Raw genomic sequence first — 25,227 nt, forward strand, 5'->3', positions numbered from 1 at the left:
TTTGCTTTCATAACACAGTATCTACAACAGATTGTAATTTTTTTCTACTCTCTTTGAAGCCATCTCTTATCTTCCACAACAGACTCCTATGTAACTGTTTTCTCTTTCCTTTGAGGAGAGTATAACAAGAAATTAGTGTGCCAAATGTTACCTTCAGATGCATTAGGGCAACTCAGTTCTTATTCAACTTTGTAGTCTTCCCTTTTAAATACAAACTTATTTCATCTGCCTTTGTGATGTCTGTATGTTTCTGTCTGCCTTTGTGTATTAGTCCTCTGCAGCCATACCTTCCAGGGAAACCACTGTCAATTCAATGTCATGCAAGCTCTCAGTTCCAAGTCCATGAAAAACTCCTGCATTTGAGTCTATGGCAAAACAGTGTCACTGTTCCTACAGAGGCTTCCTACTTTAATTTTTCGGCCCTGCCCTTTTCAGCTACCCTTAACTCTGCTCATCCTTTGTAACCTTTTGCTATATCCAGGCTAAATTCAGTTTTTAATATACCCCCTGAAGCCTTGCTTGCCTTCTGTTACTTTCAAGCTCACAGCTGAGCAGGACTGGAATTTCTCCCCTCAGAAACTTGTCTGACTCTTCTCTAGCTCAAAGAACTACCCTAACTTGTGCAAACCCCTCCAGGAAACTTTGCTATCAAGTGGCGGAACCCTTCTCTGTATATTCCACGAGATTCCTCTGCTCGTTTTGACACTGTGTGCCTGCTCCTTACAAGGTATCTCCATCCCCTGAACTTCTGCAGTGCTTGGTGAGCTTAGTTCTTCATCTTCTCTAGTTTTCACTATCTCCTTGAGGATCCTTAATCAAGGCCTGAATATTGTTTTGATTCTCTTCAAGGCTTCCCAAAGACAGTTATAATCCAGCATGGTTTGCAACAGCAAAGAGCACCAGGGCTTCAGTACAACCCAAAGAATCCCACAGAAGACACTTATTCTGGTTGCCAAACTGCATTTAAGCCAGTGTTGCACTCTCCTTAAGGCCATAATGATCAGCCAGATTACAGAGGACTATTTGACTAAGGTAGAGCTGAGATGTAGAATGCACAATAAATGGATATACATACCAAGTTGTTAAATAGGTGCAAGGTAAGTAAGAGACACAGAATCTAACAGGGAGATATCAGACAAAATAATGGTGAGGGTTGCCAGGTCCTACACCACCTGTCACATCAGTCACATCAGCTTTAAGTTATATTGCTTGCATTCACCAAATGCCACATCTGTGTGAACTACACCCTGGAGAGAAGAGCTGCACTCCAGAGAATTCCTCATGCTCATCAGTGTGTGGCTCAACAGGCCTGTAGGGGGGCTGGTATTGTATATTATACACCCTAAGAATAAACATCTGCCTTGGAACAGGTGGCTTGAAAGAAACAGAAGGTGGGAGAAGAAAATGTTATTGCAAGGCTAAAAGATCTGTTCTGACAGAAAGATGTTCATCATGCTCAACTTTGTCAGCTTCAAATTTGCTTTTCAGATGTTTTGCATAGCTGTGCTCACCTGTCCAAACACCTCCTCATTCACTGTGAAGGTTAGATCCAGGATATCTGTGATATTGTTATCCTTCATCCACTGCAAGCTCTGATGGAACTCCTCATCCAGGTACTCTAAGTCACTTAAATCACACGGCCTGATTGCAAGACGAGAAAAAAGATATGACCCTGTGACTACTGAAAGGATGATTTCCTACTAAGTATGTGAACAAATTTACTGAAGATTCAACATAAAACTGAAGTTCATTTACTTTAACATCAAAGGTTGTTTCACAGTTAAAACAGTTCTGCAACTGTTTGTTTTGCACAGCTGGGCTCAAGGCCAAATCTGCTTGCATTATTTGCTGTCAAAAGACACCCCTGGGGCTTGATTTTATGTGTATCTTCAGGATGCCCTGCACTTCATAGCACATGTGTGTCTTCAGCCCCAGCATGCTATGCCTGGCTGCTTCCATTACCTATCATATGCCAGGTGAGCACACAGGACTGACACAAGGCAGACCAGGCAGCCTAAATTTCTGCTAATAAGGAGCCATCCTGGTCTGCTGTAAGGATAGGTGGATGTTATGAGTAGCCTAGTTTCCAATTACCTACAGGGGCAATAAGGATGCAGGATAACCCTAGGTTTCAGACTAGATCAGGTACAATACAGATGTGAGTGTTTCTAACCCAGCAATATTAATAATAATTAAAAAAAACCAAAGAAGACCAACATGATAAAGAACTTAAAAAGACAGGTATCTTTGCTGATTTGGAATCATCTTAATTGATGAACTGTTTAAGCTAAGCTTTATTCTGCTCTTTAGCATTTAATTGCAGTCTTGAGTTAATATTTATGGCTTTTTTATTGTTACAAAAATTTTATGTACCTTGGTATACTCCAGTTTATTAATCAAAGAGGGACTGACTGTCAATCCAAATTAACCTTATAAACTTCAAATTGAAAGCAATGTATTATTGGTAGTTTATGCTTTTTAAAATAAATGAAGAAGAATAAAAAAAAAACATTCACGGGTTATATCTACATTAACATTCTTATTTCACCCAAGTTATGCTTTAGAATGAAAAGCTACTCCACCAGTGAGGCATTACAAATGATGTATTTTTGCTTACTATAACCTCTGTCCTTTTTTTGTTATTTTGTTTTATTCCATCAAAAATGTTTTTCAGTCTTCCACCTGGTTGAATCTTCGTAACTTTTCATCAGTAGTAAACTCTGGAGTTATGTGTCAGTACTTTCTGCTGTGTGTTTCTAAACGTCATACTTATTTTTGTCAACATAGTATTTATGAATGGCAGATTCTTGGAGAAAGCAAAGTAAAATTAAAATGTGTTCATTTTCTATTGCAGACCAACAAACCAACAGCAGAAATAACTTGAAGGTCAGTGCACTTGAAGCAACTCCCTATGGGGCTGTGTCTCTGTAGGACTCAGTGCGGGATTGCTCTTTCTGCACAGTTGCATGGTTATACTCACAGCCTTAGTAGTGCTTTGTAGAATGGCCTTGTGAAGAAAGCATCAAGAAGGTACTGATGAATGAGAGCAAGGCCAAGAATACGACCGCTGAACCTGAACCTGTGAAATAAAAATGTAGAGTAAATGAAGTGTAACTCAAGACTTCCACTGCAGAAACTTACACAGGTAGCAATTAGGATTTTCTGGTTCACTTTGTTTCTGAATTAGCTTTTCACATTTAGTCCCTGATTTTTTTTTTCCAAACAGACACTTAATGCCACTCCTCCCATGTCTGACCAATAATTGATCTCTTCGATGCACCTCCTACTGTACCCATACCTGCAGCTGACATGTTATGTGCTCTCCTCTGCCAAACCAATGAACACTCACCTTCTGTAATCTCTTGTTCAATGTTCTGATACAGACTGATTACATCCAACACAGTATTTGGTCTGGGAAATACTGTAAAACTCCACCTCAGCAGAACAAATGCTATCTCAAAAGAGCTGCAAAAGATATTTGGAGACTCAGTATATCCAGTTTCTGACTAGCTACAAATCTGCCTGAGGTGGGGTTTTAAAGTACATTAAAAGGGTAGTGAGTGGTAGGGGAAAACTGAAGTCCAAATAAGCTAACTTTTGTGACCAGGGACACATTAAAATCAGCATCTAAAGCTCAGGCACACTGTTCCCAGACCACTTTCTTAATTTTGCTGCTCAGCTGTTTTCAGTATTTACACACTCCTGTATTTGTTTCTAAGAACAAAAACCCCCAGTCCCACTATAAGTACACTCAAATAGTGCCCTATTTATTTATATTATAGTCTGTGACTTGTGATGATAAACTGTTAGTTTTGTCTTCCTATGATTTCTTCTATGACTTATTCTATATTTTTGCATTAAGCCTGTTTTTAAATCAGTCACCTCAGACAGAAAAACGCAAAACTGGTGTGAGTCCAGGTAAACTTGGTTTTTATAAAAGCAACCCCCAACAGCCATTCAAAACTTGTTTATATGTAAGAAAGGAAAGAAAAAAAAATCCAGCACCCCTAATGTGAGCACTCCAAGTCTGAGCTCACTGATAACACAGAAAAGTTTTACTGCACGAAAGATGAGAAACATATCAAAAGTTTAGAAACCATTCCTTCCACTTACAGGAACCAGCGCAAAGACCTCTCCACATGAAGGAAACATGAGTCTGATTGTAATAAAGGTAGCAAAGAATATCTGTTCAGTCAATTTTTTGCTCATGGGACAGAACAACAAGTGCTTAGCATGTCAAATGGGGCACAAAATAGCCTGCTGTGGGCCCAATTAGCATTTACATCACCACAGGAGCTGCCTTCGGGTCCCCTGAATCTGAGAAAGGTGCTTATGATATGCAGCTGACTGGCCACAAAAGAACGATTATATTACCCCTTACAGATGTTTCCACAGCAGCAACAAAAGGCAGCTGTAAGGTCTAGTTAGGGTCTGCTTCACTTCACTTGTGCTCCAGTGCAGTGCTTCCAGCAAAAAGCCAGGAGACGAGGGTGAGCTGATACAATGAAAGCACAGTGGAAGCCAGACAGCTCAAATCCCAGAAATGCTGAACCTGTAATCCATCAGTTTTATAGCACCTTCAGGATCCATAATCAAATCCGTTTGTCCCAAATAATGCGTATCAGTTTTTTTGGTTTTGCTCTTCACCCCCATCCATCCCCATACGTTTTGAAAGTGAGCACTGAATGAAAATGCTGGGGGTGTTCCTCACCACAGTGCTCACCCCACAGCTACTCAACTGTGTGGGGCTGGGCAGTCAGGAGGTACCTGGAATAAAGCTGAAAGTGAACTGCCAGGAAAGATATGGGAACGTGGCTTCTCCTAAGAAACTGCCTGAATGTGTGAACAGTGTCCCTTTTCTCCTTGCTGCTTGTTTCACTTCTGCATGGCTTTGAGGGCGGGCATTCGTGCAAAGCTGACATGAAAGTGTCATGCACCTACACCAAGGTATTTACAGCTACAGGCACATGTTACAGGGGCTGTTAATGGAGAGTTTAATTTTAATCAGTGCCTTGTGGTAGAATTGTATCAAACCATCCCAAAGCTATGGGCAGCATTTCTGTGTGAAAGGGTCAAGCCTGGTGCACCAGCCTAAGAACATGTGAGATAAGTCAGATGAAATAATTAACAAAATGTTGCCACTGCTGGTGCCTATCAACACAATGGATAAAAAAGCTATGCTGCACACCGTATTCCATGGCAGCCCCGTACCATCCCAGAAAACCACGGTGCTGTGGCCAAGGCATGTGAGGTTTCCAGCCCACAGACCCTTCTGCCCCTGCACAGAGCTTTGGTCTCTCTCTGCAAAGACTTGCTATACTTGACTCTCTTCTGAAGAATGGTTCAGAAGAAGGTTCTCTGGCCCCTTGTCCACGCTGGACAGGGCCCTGGGACCAGTCATTACACTTCTCTGGTCCAGCACTGAGAAACATGGACCATGGTAAGCCAACTGATACCTATCAACAGGAGTCATTGGCTGCCTTTCTCAGAGAAAAAATATACAAGTTATCTGTGTGTGGCTCCATTCAGCTCGTCAATCTGCCACTACCCTTTGACTGCACAGCAGTCCCAGTTAAAATGTATCAAAACTTAAAAAAAGCAAGAAGAAACAAATTGCCCTCCTTACAAAAGCCCGTTAAAACAAAGCCAGACTCTTAAATTTATTTCTTCCTGAAAGATTTAGAGCACAGGTGAGATTTAGAGGTGTGTAAGACAGTCCTTCCAGAACAAAACACGTTTTCTTGACAGAATAGGCAGCACAAAGGTAAATCCTGGCTGGAGGGCACATACCTTCCTTAAGCCTGAATTACATTTATCTTTCCAAGGAAGTGTAAAATGCTTGTTGGGTTTCTTTCTAGCCGAAAAGCTAGTTTGGGAGAGGTGGGGAATGCAGGGTCTTGCTCTGGCCTTTTCTTTCAACACCCTTCCCTTTTGGAGACAATGACTGAGTCTGAGTAATGCGCTCCAGAGAGAGGGAAAATGCAGGAGGGAGTTAATGAACAGGAAATAGTGGAACGAGAGACAGAATTAATGAGCAGTGGAGCTGCTCTGGTTTGACTGCCCATTGGCACAGTTCTTCCACTCAAAAAGGACATTGTGTGCACCTGCTTTCTGGCTTTTAACAGCACTACTCTTTGACCCATTTGCAGAAATTTCCACTGTACACAGCTAATTCCTTTTCCTTCTGGAGACTTCAGGTGCCCCTGAAGCTGCCACAGCAGCCTGTTGCAAAATAACAGACTCACTCCCCTCGATGGGACTCTCTGCATACTTATTGCATATCTGTGTACTCAGGGAGAGACAAACCCATATGCTGTAGCAGCATCTATGTAATAAATTCTCCTCTGCACCAGAGTCACAGGAGATTTAATGTACTCTGGTCCTTGTCATACAGCACCAGGGCAAGGCAGGACCCACAATGACCCTTTGGTACAGGTCTCTCTCTCTCAACTGGTTCAATGAATGGAGGTCTATTTTATATGACAGTTTTTCCTTAGATTCAGATGGATAATGATATACCTTGAAAAGATAGTAATCTGTATGTACAGAGGAAGAACAGTCTTTAGCACTCTATTGGGAATGCTCTGGGAACCATGCCTTGTGGGCTCATTTAGTTATGGTATAAAAAACTTTAAATCCTAAAAAGAGGAAGCACATGATGAGATTAAAAAGATTGAAAATTCTGAAAACCTTATCTCACTTAAACACATCAGCTGCATTTAAGTGTATCCTTCTTGATGTAGTAGCTTGTGAAAAAATATTCAAAGTAGGGCTTGTGAGAGATAAATATAGCATGGTTCACATCAAATTTGAAAATGTCACTTTCCTTTCACAAGACTTGCTTTCATCTGTAAGGGAAATGTACACATTCTGTTGCAACAGTTTTAAAGTGCTTGACTGTTTATTGGTGCAGATGAACTTCTGGCCACCTGAAAGACAAGCTGAAGAAATGAGGCTACACTGTGCTCCAGGGTCTGTCCTTGGCAGCTCTTCTGAGGACAAATGATTTTTGTCAGGTGAATGCAGCTGGAGAGCCGATTAGTCCTTCCACAGTGGGAGAGACTGGATCTAATCTTGATGGTTATTAGATGTCAGAGAATCTAACAAGAAAAAAATATTTTGAAAGGGACAATAATGGGAAATACTTCACCTTGAACATACATCTCATTAGACAACAGAGAATTTAGTCACGAAACACAGATTTGTAGGAAACTGGGCATCATGGATTCCAGAGGCTGTGGTACAGCTTGTTTTAAAGCACTGTTAAAACTGTCATTGCTATGAAGACACTTTTGAACAACCTGAAGGCCAGAAACTGCTGATTAAAGGAACTAAAAATCAATTATTATAGCCTAAAATCTTGTGATTTGCTATCTTTTGATATGAGGGAGGGGACACAACATGCAGAGGAAAATGTACTGAGTCTATGATTTCTGAATTTTAGTGTTATCACCAGCACTACTACTCTATAAAGAACTTTTTTGATGCAAGAAAGTTATAAGAATGTGTATTTTGCAAAAAGAGTTGACCAGCGAGATGGTTACAGCAACTCTGCCTGGACTCCTGCATTATGAATTTTAAGCAATACTGGCAGTGTGTCAGGCATATGCTCCAGAGGTCTGTGTCTAGATGTTGGTAGAGATCAGGTCACCTCTACAAAACCTTGTCAGTGGATCAAATCCACACCTCTATCTCTCAGTCTTCATTAGCAAATGCCTTTCTTTAATTTGGTGTGCATATTTAAACCTTACTCACTCAAATGAGAGAACATTTGAAGGGACTAATAGGATGACATGGAGCATTCTTTTGTCAGAAAGGTTGAGCCATGCAGGCTGGGACACCTCATGTGCTCTCTTTATCTGACTTGCATCTGCAAATCCAGCAGACTCCTCTTCATCACCGTGTCATGTGGCCTCCTGGAAAATGTGCTCTGTGTATCTGCAGGCTCAGAGGTGGACGCTGTGGCATTCCAGCATCATGCCTCTTCAGTTCAGGAATCTGATGATCTCATGTGTCATTAATATGAAAGGAATGGCTCTTACATAGGCTGGAGACAGAAGTTCATGAAGTCTCAGCACATTAAAGAGAAAAGGTAAAATAACTCCTAAATTAGCCATAGAGGAGAATTCCAATATAAGGAGTAACAGGAGTACTGTTAGCTCACTTTCTTTTCTTATATCCATCACTAACATGAAAAATCCTTAGAAAGACCAAGATCCTAGAGAGACCAAGATACAGTGTTGAGTCACATTTGCATGGCATCTCCCAGTGCTGCACTGACTCTGGTATCTAACCACACTGGCATCCCACTTAAGAACTTATTCTAGATTCCCCCACTCTTCTTTTGAAGGAATGGTAATGACTCACCCCAACCAGGTTTTGGTTTTACCTCCTGTGCATTATGGTCTAAATACTGAAATGGATCTTATCTCATATATGGTCAAAATTCATTCCAGGTTTTCAGATAGTTACTGAGTTTTTAAGGGGAAATTCCATACTTCCTCACTGTGAAACCACAGAAAATTCTGTCAGGTAAGCTTAATTTTCAATAAATTCTTCAATTAAAATTTAAAGAAAATGTTTAGGAGTACTGACATGGAGCAACTACGTGAGAAGATTTCCAGCCTGGAAACAGATGAACTTTAAATAGTTAAAGAGTCTACACAGATTGATCCCTGCCACCCCAGCAAATGTGACTGGGATTTCATAGAGGATACATTCTACTCAGAGCCAAGGCACTTAATTCACGCATCAAAAGATCAAGAAGCATATTCCATGAGCCACTCTTTGATAATCCTGTCTGATTGTTATGCCTATAAAATGTAGGAGTTTTTTTCAAGGAAATTTGGTACACTCATTTAAGAAAGCACTAGCCTCTCTTAAGTAGCCCCAACTCTAAAGTAGAACAGTCCACCAGACCTGCTTGAGCAGTGCCATAAAATACAAAGAGAGTGCTTAGAGAGGGTGGGAAATATAGGTGCAGCACCCAAGAACTGAAATTAAACAAGTAAAGAAAAAGGATGAAAAATTATTTTCAGAAAGAAAAGCAACTTGGTACAAATAAAATTCCTTTACATTTCAAATCCTGAACAGGTAACTTTCTTCAGGTGAAAATAAGCCTTTCTTAAGATATTTTTACTTTTGGTGGGCACCGGAGTTTCACATGTTGAGTAAATTTATGTGAGATAATCTTTCATTTTACTGTTAATTTGTGCACATATTTTCTGCTGCAAAAGACCAGTACAATCCTGGCAATGTCAGTAAGTGGTTCTCCTATTTTCTGGATCTATCTGCAAATAGAACACATTTCTGTTTTTCAGTACCAAGGAGTAACCACATGAAAAAGAACTACTGCTTACATGTGATGGAAATGTGAACTATCCATGTCCTTCTAAATCTCTGGAGCTCATGTATCCTAAATTATCAACTAAACCTCAAACCATTCCTGAAGCCTAAATTACTAGCAACTGAAAAACAGAGATAATACAAACCTCATTGCCTCTTTGTTTAACCTAATCAGATCTTTCAAGTCTTTTCCTTGTTCTTAACCTAGCTATTTGTTCACTCAAAATGTCTTTTCATCCTGGCTATATCCACCACAGAAGAACTGACAGAAAAGGTTAAAAGACTAATTGTGTCATGGAGAAGAAAGCATGAATTTATGGCAAGAGCTGCAGGCTATCTGCTTTATCCAGAAAAATGAGAGGCAAATATAATGTAGGCAAGGGAAATTCATAGGATCCCCTTGGTTTCTCTTCAACACAATCTATCAAACAGTTCCTTTCCTCCACACAGTAGCTCCAGGTAAATGCTCACAGAGAAAAAGGGTTACAGCTGCATTTGCTCAGCACTGCAGCCAAGTCAGGAAGCCCCACATTGGAGTGGCTGGCACTGGCTTCTTGCACATCAGCTGAACTGTGCCAGAAGTTCTTACTGCAGGTACAGGAACTCCTCTGTGTGGGGCCATTGCAGACACGCCAGCCCTGGTGTCATGGGCTGTCTGAGCACCAGAGACACCACAAATTGGAAATGGAGAGCTAATAATTTACATCGTCCTTTAAAAAGGAGACTGAAAAACGAACATGGTCTCTCTCTGTAATAAGAAAACTATGCTAGGTATCATTTTGCCAGTAACAACTTCCATGAATGCAGAGGTTTGGAGGAGGAGACGAGGAGTGTGGCAAGTGCTGCCTGAAAGATTTAGCTTCTCTTGCTGCTACAAGGAATAAGACACACTGGCCTGGGACACTCTTGGCAAATACTCCTCTGCCCCACATCTAGAGGAGATACAGACTGAGGTATGAACTACTGGCTAGCAGACAACAAACCTCTACATTTTGTGATTCTCAGATCCTAGACTTTATTGCTGACTGGCAAATGTCAAAGCAGAGAGATCAGCTTCCAGAGGAAGCTGATATTCAGCATTTCAATATTTAATTTGAAAACTGGCAAAACTTAAATACAAAAGTAAAATAACTTATCTAAAGTTATCTAGAAAACAACTGATAGAGACAGCAATGGAATCATAGTCTTCTGAGTCCATGCTCCATTTTAGTTGTTTAGTGTATTTGACATTTTTTTACTTTCTCACCTTTTATAAAATAATATGTAATCCTGTCAATCAATCAGCTCCAGTTTATCATCAGCTCACTGTAGATCAGTTCAGTCTAATGCTTATGGGTTGTTTTATTTCAAACAAGCAAAAGAACACTTTCATCAAGAGACTTTGATTTCTCAGTCAAAGATTTTGGAAGAGTTGTTGGTGGGCACTTTGCATGAACTGGTGAAGTTTCAGACATTGCATGACTTACGTTTGCTTTCCATGGCTTTGCCATGTGTTGAAACAAACTAGTCAAGCTACAGGGAAATCCACAGATTTAGTCATCTGCCAGACAAAAGGGTCATAAAAACACTAGCTGAATGACTGTACATTTTCCTTCACGGCTAACTACAAACACTGCAGCCACAATAACTGATTTATTCCCAAAGCAGGCATATCCTTTCCAGCCTGTCTGGGGTATTTAAGCATGAGAGAGACTGTTTGTCATAAAGTCCTGGTAAGCACCCAGGAATGTTTACTCTGCATGATGAGGGGTGATGCAGATATCCTTGAGCTAACTACAAACAGCTCATGGGAAGTGCAAAGTCCTCTGGACTTACCACTCCTGTCCAGAAGTCACACACTTGGGTTTGCATTGTACTGCAACTCAGCTAATGATCCCTGTCTCTCAGGATGAGGATCTTCAATTGAGTAAAGTCAGAAATCCATGTGCTGATATTCAGACATGCTATAAATTGCTTGACAGTCTATTTCAGGTCTTGTTTTGCAAATAATTGAATACTTCCAACTTTTATTAATACCACTGCAAACCTACCACTCTAATCCTCTTCTGGGAACACGCAGAACAGCAGAAGCTTGGCATTTGTGTTCCCAAGTCTAAGAAAATATTTACTTTTCTTTACAGATCTTTCCAACACAATTAAATAATTCCAGTTTCTGCCATTTTCTAGAATGGAAGTAATAAGTCACAGTGTAAAAAGCTTCCTTCAATGAGCCACAAGATACTGAATGCACACTTCTTCAATCTTGCTATCACATGAACTTTTCTCATAGAGGGTGAACAGGTTAGGGTTTTTCTCATCCTCCATTAGGTTTATTGGGATTTTGTAAAAGATTCCTATTCCAAGTTGGGGCAAACTGACAAATATTATCTTTCTCCCTTTAAAAACATACACATCAGATCAAACTAAATCTTTAATATTCCCCTTTTCTGGAACTCAATATAACACTAAGGTAACATACCCAAACTAAGAATAATTTTCAACAAACAAATGAAACTTCTAACTTCCAAAACATCCCAGGGAGAGGCCTGCAGAAACAGAAATACCTTTGCTACTCAAAAATGCCCAAAATGAATTTGGCTGATTTACTGAAAACAATATTGCTCTACAAGCAATCTTTCTTTTGATGTATGAATTGTATTACTTACAAAAAAAGGTTATCTTGGGAATTTCTGCACCTGCTCTAGCAGAATTCTCTTTATCTTACTGAAATCTGAATAAAATGTAGTGAGAAATAAGGAGGGGACTGATGACTGAGCAATACTTCATAGTGACAGCTCAGCCTTGCCATTCCAGTGTGGCTGGAACAGGACATATGACAACATTCATCACTCCCTGGGGGATTTTTGCCACTACCAATACACTGACAATCACTGCCTATCCTGCTGCCTCCCTGCAGGCCCACATGCTTGGGGACAGTGTGGATTTTAGCCATTTCTCCTCTGCCACATGCAAGGTGCAAATACTATAGAGATTTTCATGTGAAGCCTCCCATCTATGGGCAGATTTAATCTGCAGTGTTACAAAAGACTAAATGGTCCTAAGCAAGGGAAAACCCATAAATAAGACTTCTGTAAATACAGAAAGAAACAGAACAGCCGCCTTTCCCTCAAACCAAACTCTTATTTGGAAGAAGCTCTAAAGCAACTGTGAGACTCAGGGAAGGGAAAAGGGGTAGAGACTGTGAGAGACATCTCTTCTTTCAATTCATAAAGCAACACCATTTAGATCCTCAAAAGAGCTTGGGGAAAATTCTCTAGTAAGAGACAGAAAGTCATGAATAAGGTAAATATAAAGCAGAACTTTTTTCTAAAGAAAAAATGGTTGCTGTACAAGCTCAGTTAAGAAGAATGCTTTTTTCTTCTTCAGTTTTTTTGTTTGCCTTTGATCTTCCAATTCATCTGGACCCTTAATAAATAATTAACTGGCTGTTGAGGCAGGCTCTATGTGATACAGTCATACATCAAACTTAATAGGAAATTCAAAATTTACTTAAGTACAGGAGGCATTGAGAGAGATCACAGTACAGCAGCAAAAAGACATTTCAGTAACATACCCTTTTCACACAGGGAAAAGGTCTTATAAATTATTTCAGCTGCACATTTATTTTAATATCATTCTTGTCCAGAAGATTTACAATAGTGCTTGAAAATTTCTCAAGCAAACATAATTTATTTAAAATAAGATATTGCTAGTAATTAAAATTTATAGTCTAACATAACATTAAATGGTTTGGTTTTCTATGGTACCTTTCATCTGAGAATTTCAAAGCAGTTCCGAGCAGTACTGTACATCAAATGGAATTCAAGTTGATTACATACTAGGAAGTGTCTTCAGATGGAAACTGAGGCAAACAGGCAGTCATCTAATTTCAAAAACAACTGGATGTAGCTTGATGCCTAACTCTGGGGTGCTTTATCTGATTTTTAAGCGGATGATTTTTCAGTGTTTAGCATAAAAAGGCTCTCTCAAGACGTCTGCAAAATTGGTCTCCTAAATTAATTCCTCCCCCAAATGTATACCCACACAAGTGGCCCCTTTAAGCCCAAAACCAAACCCAGTGTTTCTGACTCCCTGACTAAACAGGTACTGGGGCCATATGTATGTTGCCTGCTACAGCAGTTGAAAAGTCAGGGAGATTCATGAGTAATTCAGACCACATATTCCCAAGAGCTCCCTTCAGTCAGTGGAGAGGAGTAATGGCTGTCTGCAGACCTCCTGCTTAGATGCTGTGACTACATTTCTCCACTGCTTCTATAAAGAGCCACTGAGTGTGCCTAAATCCATCCCATGAGCTGGTCTGCATCGGTATACAACCCATTAGGTCATGAGGCAATTTGTCACTTTCTTTAAAAACACTTTAATGAAATAAGTCAATCTCTGTGTGGAAGGATTAATGGAGCTTTGTTTCCTATAGATCTGCCTCTGATGGCCCTATATTACCATACTGCAGTAGCTCCCAGTTCCTCCTACACATTTCTGCTAGCACTTCCCAGACTCTCAAGTACCTCCAGTTTGTCCCTTCTGTCTCCCTTGAGTTTGCACAGTTCTGCCTCATATCCCCAAGCTACTGAGCTGGACAATGTAGCTGGTTTGCAGCCTGTGCCTGTGATGGACCTGTTGGCTCACTCACACTGCCTGAGCAGCTGTGAGCACAGAGAGCACAGATCCCTGCTGAGCTATCCTGCCCACCTCGCTGAGCCACTCTTCTGCGGATCTGTCCTTTACCCAGACACAAGTTTCACAAAGCTTTTAGGAAATTATCTTCAAGATGTTTACATCCCTGTCAGACATGTCTCAAACTGATTAGGAATCTGTCTGATGGATAGGCAGGGCAATTGCACAAGGCACAACACATAAGGAAATTGGGGTAAGAAAACCAACCAAACTCTCTATGGAGAAAAGACAGCTGAAATGGCAGCATTCTCATCTCTCCTTGGGTTTATTATAACAAAAAAGAGGAAAAACAACACCCTGCATTCTCTGGCACACTAGAGATGGAGAGTACTGCTTATGTGGTTTCTCATTTACACAAAATAAATAAAAGGGCTGCTCCGAGGTTGGCTGGGGCTGTGCCCCCACAGCATTTTATAATAAAGTAAAAGGAGCTACCTCTGCCCATGTGCCAGAGCACGTAAAAGCAACCCAGGCAGTGCCATGCCTGAAGCAATCAGCCTTGATGGGAGACAGTGTGTATTTGCCCAACCCAACCAGTTGCAGTGACCCTGTCAGCTGACTTGGAGCACAGGGAAAGCAAGATCTTGTATGGAGAGTGGGTGCACCAGGTTTCCAACTGCCTGCAGAATGAGATGCAGAAATACATGCAAGTCTTCTGTCTGACTCTGCTCCGTGGCTCAGACTACAATATGAGGAGAGGTACTGGAGAGAAGAAAAAAAATTCATTATGGGAAATGAATGAAGAGAGAATGAACTGTCCTAAAGCAGTTCTAAATGAACATCAAGTCAGTATAGTTTAATAAGAAAATGTGGCCAGCAATAATCTACAGCTTCTGGAGACCTGAGCATTGGGTCTGACTTGCATCAAGTCTGTGGTCTTCAGTAGAATTCTGCACAAAAGCATTTTATTCACAGGTCTTCAACAGTCTAATAAGGTTCTGCTAAACAAATGCACTAAGTTTTATTCCAAGAAAAACAAACAAAACACAACAAGGGTTCTCTGAGATAGATATAAAATGCTAAGTACGATTAGCAAGCTGGAAATACCTCTAATATAACTGTAGCACTGGGGTACTCCTCTCTGGCTGCATAAATGCCACAGCAAGGTCCACAAATGCGTTACTATAAAAAAAACCCATGCTGTCACTAATTCACAATGAAAACACAGAAAAAAGATGTTTCAAGTTAAGATCCCTCAGATCTCCAAATGAATGTCTGTGAATTATTTTTTCTGTCTAGGTCATTTGGCCTTTTTTGCAGAGACTGGGCTTGTTTTCACATTTCCTTCTTTGATTCCACATTTTGCCCACTTATGTGGAAAGGGGTGAACTACCTCAGTTGGGGGTGTATTTCAGAAGATGTTTTCAAATATCTAGGCAAAAAGTTAGACACGTCTACCTAGATCAGATAGAATGGCTCATTACTGGCATGGATTAAAAGCAGCTTTTCTGGCTACGAGCTTCAGGTACATCCTGTAGCATGAAGATAAGAATATGTATCATCAAGCTTCTTTGGTCTAGAGAGTTATAACTCTCCTTTCATTTATAGGGGGATTTAAAATACTTTAACTTTAAAAATGTGTGATATCTTATATTTTGTGTGCTCGGTATGTACATATGTTATCCGAAGGAAAAGGTCTTATTAAATGGAAGCTTGCAGGAAAGGTGTTAAATCTCAGTTTCTCCATAAATGAGAAATATTTTCCAGTCATTATGTCTATTTCTTAACTTGGCATATATACAACTAGTCTGTGCTTTGATGTGCTCATTTTGGACTCAGAATGCTGTTTGTACAAAGAGCAAAGCATGAAATAAGCCACTAAAAGGGGCAGAACTGTAACTTTTAGGCTGGGGGAAAAGAGCAGTATATTTCTCCATTCTGCCAATATGAATACAACTTCACATCTTTGCATTTTGCTGTATTTATCTCAAATTCACCACTGTTCACTTAAGAAAGAGAAAATGTAAAACAATTTCGAAAGCATTTTTTTGCTAGCTCTGTTTCTTAATATAGCTGTGTCCGGAGAGGTCTTGCAGAAGTAATAGAGAGAAAAACATGCCAAGGGTAGATTCCACATTAGAAAAAAAAAAGCCCCACAGCACCAAAAAGTATACAGTTGAAGAAATCTGCAAATCCAAACCAATTGTGGTTGTGTGGTTTTCATGACTGACATCAGACTTCAAGGTTTGAAAAGACTGTGAATATTAATTATCTGTGACCCTGGAACTTTCAAACTGATTCATCTATGTTAGATGGTGCTTCAAAACAGATTTGAGAACAGGAAAGTGATACCTATTTCTGGCATGTTACAGGGAGGAGGCTCTGCTGGAATCTTATCAACAAGTAAATATGAGAAACAGAAGTTTTAGCTCTGACTTTGATGAGAATGAAGAAAGCCTGGGAACATCAGAAAACCTAATTCCTCAGGAACAAAGAGTAACAAGGCAGTTAGTACAGTGTCCTCACAGAAGTTAACTTGTAAAGCCTTAATGGGAGAATTAACTCTGAGTTTCAAAAACATTGGTCCAATTCCTCTCTTCGCTGGCTGCACAGAATTTTGAACACAGGGACTCTAAGGTTACACACGAATAGCTGAGATTAGTCACACAGTATAAAATCATTTAGAATGTCTTGATATCTACAAGCCAATCAAGAAAGCTGTCAGGTTAATTATGAACTGCTGGTCTTGGGCAATTATTTCCATAACAGGTTCAAGAAATATTTCCAAGCACTGATTGGACTGTTTATCTTTCCCTTGGGTTCTGCAATTTTGCCCTATTTACAATACTGCATGTGCAAACCTCTTCATTCATAGCATTTATTTCCTTCTGCAGGCCAAGAGACCAAATTTATCTTTCTTAAAAACAAGAAAACAAAAATGTCTGAAGGCCAAATAACATTCTGCATGCAAGAAGCTGGATTGATACGTGCAGTTGGAGAAACACCCTATGTGTGTAACTGCTGCTGATTTTTGAGTTAAATGGTAACTGCTACAGGATAATCATATTAGTTGTCTTTCTGCCATTCTATATGCCCAGGATACCTTTAAGAATCTGCCTCTTTCATGCTGAAATGTCTCAAGTCACAGAAAGACAAAATTAAGGGATCAAACACAGAATATATGTTTTGCAGTATAATTTATCACCAAAGAAAATTGCAACTCTTTGCCAGGACAGTATTTAAAATACATAAGAGCAAGAGCCTGTTTCACCTGCTGCTGAGATAACATGGCAACACCATCTTTGGAAAGATCTGCATTCAGCTTTGTCACAATGTGGGCAGATTGATCATGGGTTTGCACCTGCCCAGTTGGTCCTCTGCCTGGAAGTCAAAATTCATCTCCACAAGTAACAGCCTCCTAAATCAGAAATTTATCTATGCTGTCTGTTAAGACAGGACATAGGACAGACTTTACTTCTTAAAAACCAGGAAGGCACCCTATAATGTCTAATGAACAGGACTGGAGTGAGAGGTGAAGAACCTGTCAGAACTAAGCTGCTCTTCCTGCTCATGTCAGTACATAAACACTCTAAAGCAAGGATCATTGTTAACTCCGCTGCTGGAAATGATAATTCAAAAACATTCCAACAATTCAGAAACCATGCTAATACCAAGCAACATCCCTTTTCCCCCAGCAACTTTCACAGAGGTGATGGTACAAGTGTTCTTGATCTCCCATCTGCTGTAAGCCAAGCAAAGGAGGATCTGTTCACAAGAATAGAGGAACATGTACTATTTGCAAATTAAAAGGGGCCTGAACTGTTTCCCATTAAAAAAAGAAAAAAATAAGATCTCTGAGAGGAGCCAGTGAGATTGACAAAGAAAACCATCATAGGAACAAACCCATGTGGCAGCACTTCTTTGATGCAATGAAATCCCACAAGGGACCAAGCAATGCCCAGGGCTCACAGCCTTGCTTCTCTCATGCTTTTTATGCTTCTCTTAACTACATCTGAAATTGCCAAAGTGAAAATAACTACCAAAGACAGATAGATCTGGAGGCAGAAAGAGAAAATGAGGACATTACAATATGCTTTCAGAATTTTTGATAAACAAACAAGATCACCAATTTGTCTGTTTGCACACATACTAAGTTAAAATATCTGCTCACTCTGCTGGCATTGCCCCAGACAAGCAGGGACACTGTCAAAGAAGAAAAGGGAAACTGCTTTCACTGGGCCTTTTTTAAAGCCTGTGGTAGGAACAGAGTATCAATGTGGCTCTCAGAAAATACTGTACAGCTTCCAAGTACAGTGCTCTGAGATAGAGAGATCACACCGGCTCTTCTTAGAAAGGGACCAAGGAGATGAAGACCAGATTAAGCAGAGCTTTTCTCACCGTCCTTTTTATATTCACATAGAAGTTCACAAACATCAAGGCCCAGGTAATGCCAGCAGGACATTTTAACAGTAGTACTTCATCACAACTGCTTTTTCAGAGCCCACTCTTGTATTTATATATACTCCATCTCTTCCTTTCTGCAACCTAGTTCCCCACCTCTTCCCAGAAATAGCAATATTTGTATATACTCTAGTCTAAACTGGCAGCTTTTGTTTTGCTTTTCCACTTTTTTTATTGATCTGAAACAACTGTTCAGTTCTGCATAAAATGTTCTTACCATTCCAGGTGATTTTCAACAAAGGCAGACATGGGGCTGATCTGTACAGTGTAAGTGTCGTTGGCTGAATACTCAAACAGCCCATAATAGGGATTGAAGAGCTCCTGAGACAGAAGGAAAAAGAATTCTCGGGAAGGGCCACTGTAGTCCAACCTGGAAAGAAAAAGGTACAAAAGATAAAATGAGGCTCCTTACAATTTGAGTGGATTTCCTGGGTTTGCCTACAGGAAAAGCAGCCTGTGTAGTCAAGTGTTTCTAACATGATTTACCTCTCCTCTCAAAACTTGATTCTGAGTCCTGAACAAGTTGTGATGCCAAAACTTCACCAATATCCAGGCTGATCTGGGAGGAATCATAACTGGGAGGCATACCTTAAGTAGTTTATTTTCGTTTGTTCCAAGATGTTAGCACACCCGAGGTACAAGGCTCAGCCTTGCCTCAGCTGGCTGGCCAGCAAAGGGTTAGTTTTCTAGTGAGTGGGTTTGAACTGCCTGTGAACACCTGTTCACAGACCAGAAAGCCTGGCCCAAAGCAGAAATTGCTCTGACCTTCCTACACCAAGATGTACCCAAATCTAGCTCCAAGGATGCATTTTTACCTACAGAAACCATAAAGGTTTATGCTGAACAAGACCAAGTCCCAACAGAATTGTATCTCTTAAGACAGAATGATGATTCCTTGCTTGCTTCATCCAAGCCTTTCCACTTTTCTGTTATTTTCATGTAGTACACCCTAAACTCTGCTTTGCTGTTGTATGAATTTGCTCTGTAGAGAGCCGCTTTTTTCCCCTTGAATTTTTTACACTCAACTTGGAAATAAAAAGGAAAATGAGACCAAATTTTTTTCCTGAATGCATTAAATGAAATCTGTGGTAGATTTATTAAAAAACTTACCATTCTCTAATAATGGTAGGTAGGTTTTTCAATTTAAAATACACCTACATATGAAGAAATGATCTGTAGCCATATATCATGTGTGCCAAAAGATTTTCTAAGGTGGACACTATTCCTTCTACTTAACAATTATAAGTGAAAAGCTCTGGAACTGGATCAGAATGTTCTGTACTATGAATTTATAGAAGCATAAGTGAAAGGGGTTGAATGATTGATTTGTGCAACCGGAAAGACAACAAAGGGCAGGTGGGCCCATCCTCCTGTGTTTCATGTCTGGAAATTCAGTGCTTCTCTCTTTGAGGAGCTTTAGCTCTAGGATCACATGATGACATGAAAGCCACATCTGTAAAAGAGGGTGGTAACAAGCCCACATAACCCACCAGTGTCAGCCATGGACCAGGTCTGGCTCTATGGCCATCGAAGTACTGGGTTAAACCTGCTAATGGCTGGAGTAAAGTACTACAGACAACACGTGTCTATGCTCAAAAACCTCCAATGGGAGACTGCATTTCTGGGCAACACACTAATTCTTCATAAAGCCTTTATAGTTAATTTTCCATGTCCTTTTTCTTTGAAACATGGGAAGCTGTGCCCATACAGCATCACATAGCCATACAACTTCTACTCTTCAATAAGAAATTGGTGTCTTGGAGTCCTTCCAGTAGAATGTATATTAGCATTAAGCAGGAGAAACCCTAGAGGAATGTATCTTCAGATGCAAATAAATCAATGAAGAATGAATGAATTTGCACATCAAATTGGTTTGTTATTTCTCTTGAGGACACCACACCAAAGAGAAAACAGTATGACTTTGGCCAGTATTAGCATTCCAGAACGCTATTCCAAAATCACAAACTTAAGCGTGCTACATGCTTATGCTTTACTTGCAGGCCAGAGGCAAAACCAACTGTGAAAGATGACCTCTGTTACACAATATTGAAATCATAGAGAATAAAAAGTAAGAGTGAAAAAAACCCTGATACTGAGGTCACTGAGTGACTCTCTTTGAGACTGGCAACTTCTGTTTTCCACTGGACATAACCTGTCCTTCACTTGCCATGACACCTCAGAGCTGAGAGCACCAGCAATTGCTGGACGTGTTGAGAGCTGCCTCGGGTACCATCTGGTACCTTCGGAACTGAAATCCTACGTAAGTGGTTTTTGAAAAAAAGAAACTTTACATGCAAAGCTACTGAAATACAATTTCATGCCTTTGTAATATGGCACACTGGAAACACACACATAATGGTCTTTCCATTATAAAGGCATGTGGATTAAACCTCAGTTACAACATATCTCTTGAGGTGAGCCAGGGTGGCTTTGAAAGGTTGTGCTTACATTTGAAAAAAATAGGTCAGGGGCTAGCTTTCAACATACAAGAATGGCTCACGGATTTTAAGAGCTGTAGAAAGCTTCCTGAGAAAAGGCCTTCCCAAGAAACTTCTATTGCTTTCAGATTCCAACAGCATGAATAAAATTTTAAGGACTAAACAGCATTCATGTTTCTCACTTAAGATGGAAACAAGAAATCCACATATGGACAACAAATGATCATTAGTTGGCATGCAACACAAAAATTTTTAAAGCAAAACCAGGTCTACTGTGAAGAGTTAGAGTAACAAAGAAGATAAAGATCTGGTCTCTAACTATAGTCCTGAGGCTGGTTCAGTATGTAAACACTGGCCTGTACTTGAGTTTTCCTTTCCAGCCTGTCAAAGTATCTATAGCAAACAAGATGACAATAGATTTAACCACTTAAACTGTCACTTTGAGACATCTAGATGGAAGGTGTTATGGGAAAATGAAGCATTATTGTAATTGTCATTTTTAACAAATGTTTGAGTTGATTAAGATGAATCACTCAGAGGTAAAACAAAATCAAAGAAACATTACATAACAGGAGAGGCTCAGCCTTAGTCAACTTGGTGTTTTGCAACATAACAGCTACTTCAGAACTGAGAGCATTCTGTGGTTCCCTACCCTTCCTCGCCAACAAATGTGACGTAGAGTTTGTTCCGCTGGAGCTCCTTGCGTGAATACGCCATTACCTGGTTGAAGGTGCCTTCCAGCAAGTGGTCACGCCGTATAATTAACCTGCAAAGGGCAGCAGAAATAGAGATCTGATGATTGAGTCTTGTGTGAGCTTGTGAGGCTGAAGGTAAACAACAGCTGTAAAGAGCAACATTTGTTCTCAGAGAATTTAATAAAACTGCATCTGCTGGTGCACGTGCTACTTGACCATTACAGGTTTCCAGGAGCTGTTCCATCAGCTTTTCTATGTGCCTTGAAGAGAATTCCTTCGCAATCCCATGATCAGGTTCAAAGTGCTGCTCTACTGCTAAGACTCTCTGCAACAACCCATACATACAAATTTATATGGTAGAGGGGGCTGTGAGTTTCCTTTGTACATGAAGTCACAGCTTTCTGGAATTGGCCCCAAACACTTCCTGGATTTAATCCAGTGAATGTCCATGGAAATACTGCTTCTGTGGCAGGGGAAGCAAAGGGAGTATCACCCTCTGTTTATACAACACATCTCTCATTCCCTTACTAATCTCTAAAACAACTTAATGAATAGTACTTTTACACACCATCTGTGCAAGAAACCCTTCTTGTTCATATGTTCATGGACATTTTAAAACAGACCTAAAATATATTCCGTGTCTGCCTTGGACCCATTTAGCAGGACACCAAAAGGGGCAACCACCAGCTAGGACTCCTCAGCTCTGTAAGATCATTTTGCTGATGATGTTTGCCTGGAATAAATTGCTTGGCTTCATACTTTTATTTTTTTCCACAACAGATGTCCTTTGGTAGGAAGCCAACCTGAGGCATAAATCCAACCAGATGCCCAGGAAATACCTGAGAAACACAGAGCCCTTTGGCAGAATTAGATAACTAGACTGAGCACAAGTAGATACAGACTCAAAAGCCAACTAAGAAGATGTATGGGAAGAAACTCCACAATCCTATGAGAGCCCCAAACACATGAAGACTGGCAGAAATCTCTCCAGTTCAAATCTAGGAGGGCTACCAACACAAAGAACTATGGAATGTTAAACCTGCATGTACAGATTAATTTCTGTAGGATCATGTTCTGGTCCTGAGTTATACTGATATGTAGATCCAAATAATTTGGAGTCATCCCACCATTACAATGATATAACTGTTGTTAATATCTGGTGGGTGTTTGCCTGGAAAGATAATTCTGCTGCTGGCAAATTATGGATAGGAATATGAATATCCCTGTCAAATAGGTAGGAAATGGGAGTATAAGAGAATACGAATCTTTAAGAAGTAAAACTCCTTGGGCAGGTTATATAAAGATATTATCTTTCCCTTACGGTTATGCAAAAATGCAAATCCAGGGTGTTTTACACTCCCTATCCCTGTCTTCATGGATAATGAAAGACAAACCACAAAGTTATGCCCTGTTAGACTAATCGAGTGATTTTAATACTCACTTAATTTTCCCTGGACCTTGCCCATATCCTTTGGCTTCAAGTTTTCGATAGAAATTGCGCAGCTTGGCTTCAAAGTCCCTCCTGTATGGAGAAGGTGCTCTTGCGCTTGCTCGCTGCAGCCCTGGAGGGAAAATGAACAGCATCCTAAGGTTTAAGAGGCTTGACATTCTTCCAAATCATGCAGCTTCTTTTTCCAGACAGAACGGATTAATAAATATGTTAGGAACTTTTTGAAGGTATACAGTGCACTCAGTGTTATTTTTGCTCTACCTGGTATCAACAGAGTTGTAAGTTCCTGCAATACAGTGATTGCAATGAACTTCCAGAGACTGTATCCTCTTCACCAAAAGTACTGTTAAACTCACCTTGTGTGTGCCCTTGTGTTGCGTCTGCCTTTCGCTGTGATTGAATGGAAACTGAAGGATCAAGAAAGGCATGAGAAAGGCTGACACGTGTATCTGCCTTTCATGGTCAGTGGCATTTAGGCTTTCTTATCCTTTTACACTTTTATGAGAGCTCTCTCCTCTGCACTGTATAGGAGATTCCCTTATTTGGCAGGATTAAACCTCTGAAATTCAGAGCAATGCTTCCCATTGGAGCCCAGCACCCTAGCCAAGCTGGGAGTCAGGTTTCCCTGTGTTAATCTGACTGTATATTAAACACTTCCAGCTATCAACACAAAACCCCTCTGTGGCACCAAAAGGGATTTCTGTCAGCAAGAAATGCTACATTTCCCTATTATGATTCACACATACAACAGATTTTTCAGCAATTTGGAACCTGTTTTGTTTAGAAGGCTGCATTCTCAAAGTAGGTGATTACTCTTTTTATATAAACAAGTGCCATGCCATAAAAGGCCAAAGAATAGATTAATGAAATCCCATTTCTCTTGAAATCCCATTTCTCTATCTCATTACGAAAGACAATGAAAAGCCCAGCCCTTTTATGAGAAATCTGGCAGCGAATGCTCCACAGGAAAGAAAAAAAAGCACATCACACTTAGTGTGAGCCCAAAGTATCGTGGTTGCCATAAGGGAAGGACATTACTGTCTCTGCCGGTAAAACAGAAAGGTGCATTTACATGCAGCGCAAAGAGAATTGCTTGCAACACTTTTTTCTTCTGGCAGCCTTTTGTTTTCCCCCAGGAAATAACAGAGCACCCCCAGGTGCTCTCATGGGCTCTATAACCAGAACAGAAATTAGCAAGTAGACACTGTGGCTGGAAATGAGTATTTGCCCTTGTGTTTTCACAAGAACAGTCTCCTAGGTCACATTTGTGCCATATACTTGGATTTTTTTGTCTTGTAGGAGACTTGCTTATGACCTGTCCCGATATAGATATGGGGAACTTGTTTTAACAATGGTGTTAAAACTCATTAGTGAAAATAGGACATAATGACAGAACACTGTCCTCCTGTAGAGAAGGGTTCAGCATTTAACTTCTTCACATCAAAAAACTTTTCCATTTTCCACAGCCACATCCAAGCCACATCCATTGAACTTCTCTTGTCCATTAATTTTGTTTGAAATCAGATAATTTAAATGCATGCTCAAAAAAACTCAGCCAAAAATGGAGTTCTTCAGATCACATTTCTGTTGATTCTCTCAAAATGGCCATTGGACACAGCCACTCAATGAGACTGTGGTGGGGGTTGTGTCTCTTGGCAAAAGGGAGACATTAGCTCCTCAAATTTCTATAGCATAAACAATAACTGCAGAGACATAGCACAGCTGGAAATAACCTTCTCAGACAGCATGTCTTTCTGGAATATATGTTTCCTGTCGAATCTAAGTTAATGGGCTCAACACGGGAGGTCAGGCTAGACAATGAAGATGATCCCCTCAGGTCTCAAAATAGATGCACCTTGGGAAGAAGTGAAGTTTTTGGAATATCAGATTAAGGAGATTGAACTTTAGAGGTACTGGAAGTGTTGCAACACACCTTCAATTTGGAAGGTGCTCTTTGCTGCTGTCACATAAAATTAATGTGCTTCCATGTCAATGACTTATGCTTGGAGAACACCATTCTGTTTCTCATCCTAATGCTTTCCAATGATATAAAAAACAGCAAAATACCTTCTTCCACATGGGCAAATCTGTGTTTCAGCTACTGCTAACACTTCAACAGATACACAGTAGCACTGGAAACTGATCCAGCAAAAAAATGCAGCTGGGATCTGATTTGGAGTGGCCGCTGGAATTAGCAGGCTGACAGCTGATGCTGGCTCTGAAT

General features: G+C 40.3%; 1 protein-coding gene across 1 annotated transcript in view; it reads right to left on the bottom strand.

The window, feature by feature from the left end:
* Positions 1 to 25,227, bottom strand: part of HECW1 (HECT, C2 and WW domain containing E3 ubiquitin protein ligase 1) — a 162,687-nt gene that overhangs the window by 12,043 nt on the left and 125,417 nt on the right. The window contains exons 19-23 of the mRNA XM_062510258.1: positions 22,995 to 23,115; positions 21,511 to 21,624; positions 18,638 to 18,790; positions 2,981 to 3,079; positions 1,512 to 1,641 (exon numbers count right to left, since the gene is read on the bottom strand). Of these exons, the coding sequence (XP_062366242.1) occupies positions 1,512 to 1,641; positions 2,981 to 3,079; positions 18,638 to 18,790; positions 21,511 to 21,624; positions 22,995 to 23,115 (617 nt within the window). The remainder of the gene's footprint in view (positions 1 to 1,511; positions 1,642 to 2,980; positions 3,080 to 18,637; positions 18,791 to 21,510; positions 21,625 to 22,994; positions 23,116 to 25,227) is intronic.

The sequence above is a fragment of the Cinclus cinclus genome, chromosome 1 (genome assembly GCF_963662255.1).
Source record: "Cinclus cinclus chromosome 1, bCinCin1.1, whole genome shotgun sequence".
Lineage (NCBI taxonomy): Eukaryota > Metazoa > Chordata > Aves > Passeriformes > Cinclidae > Cinclus > Cinclus cinclus.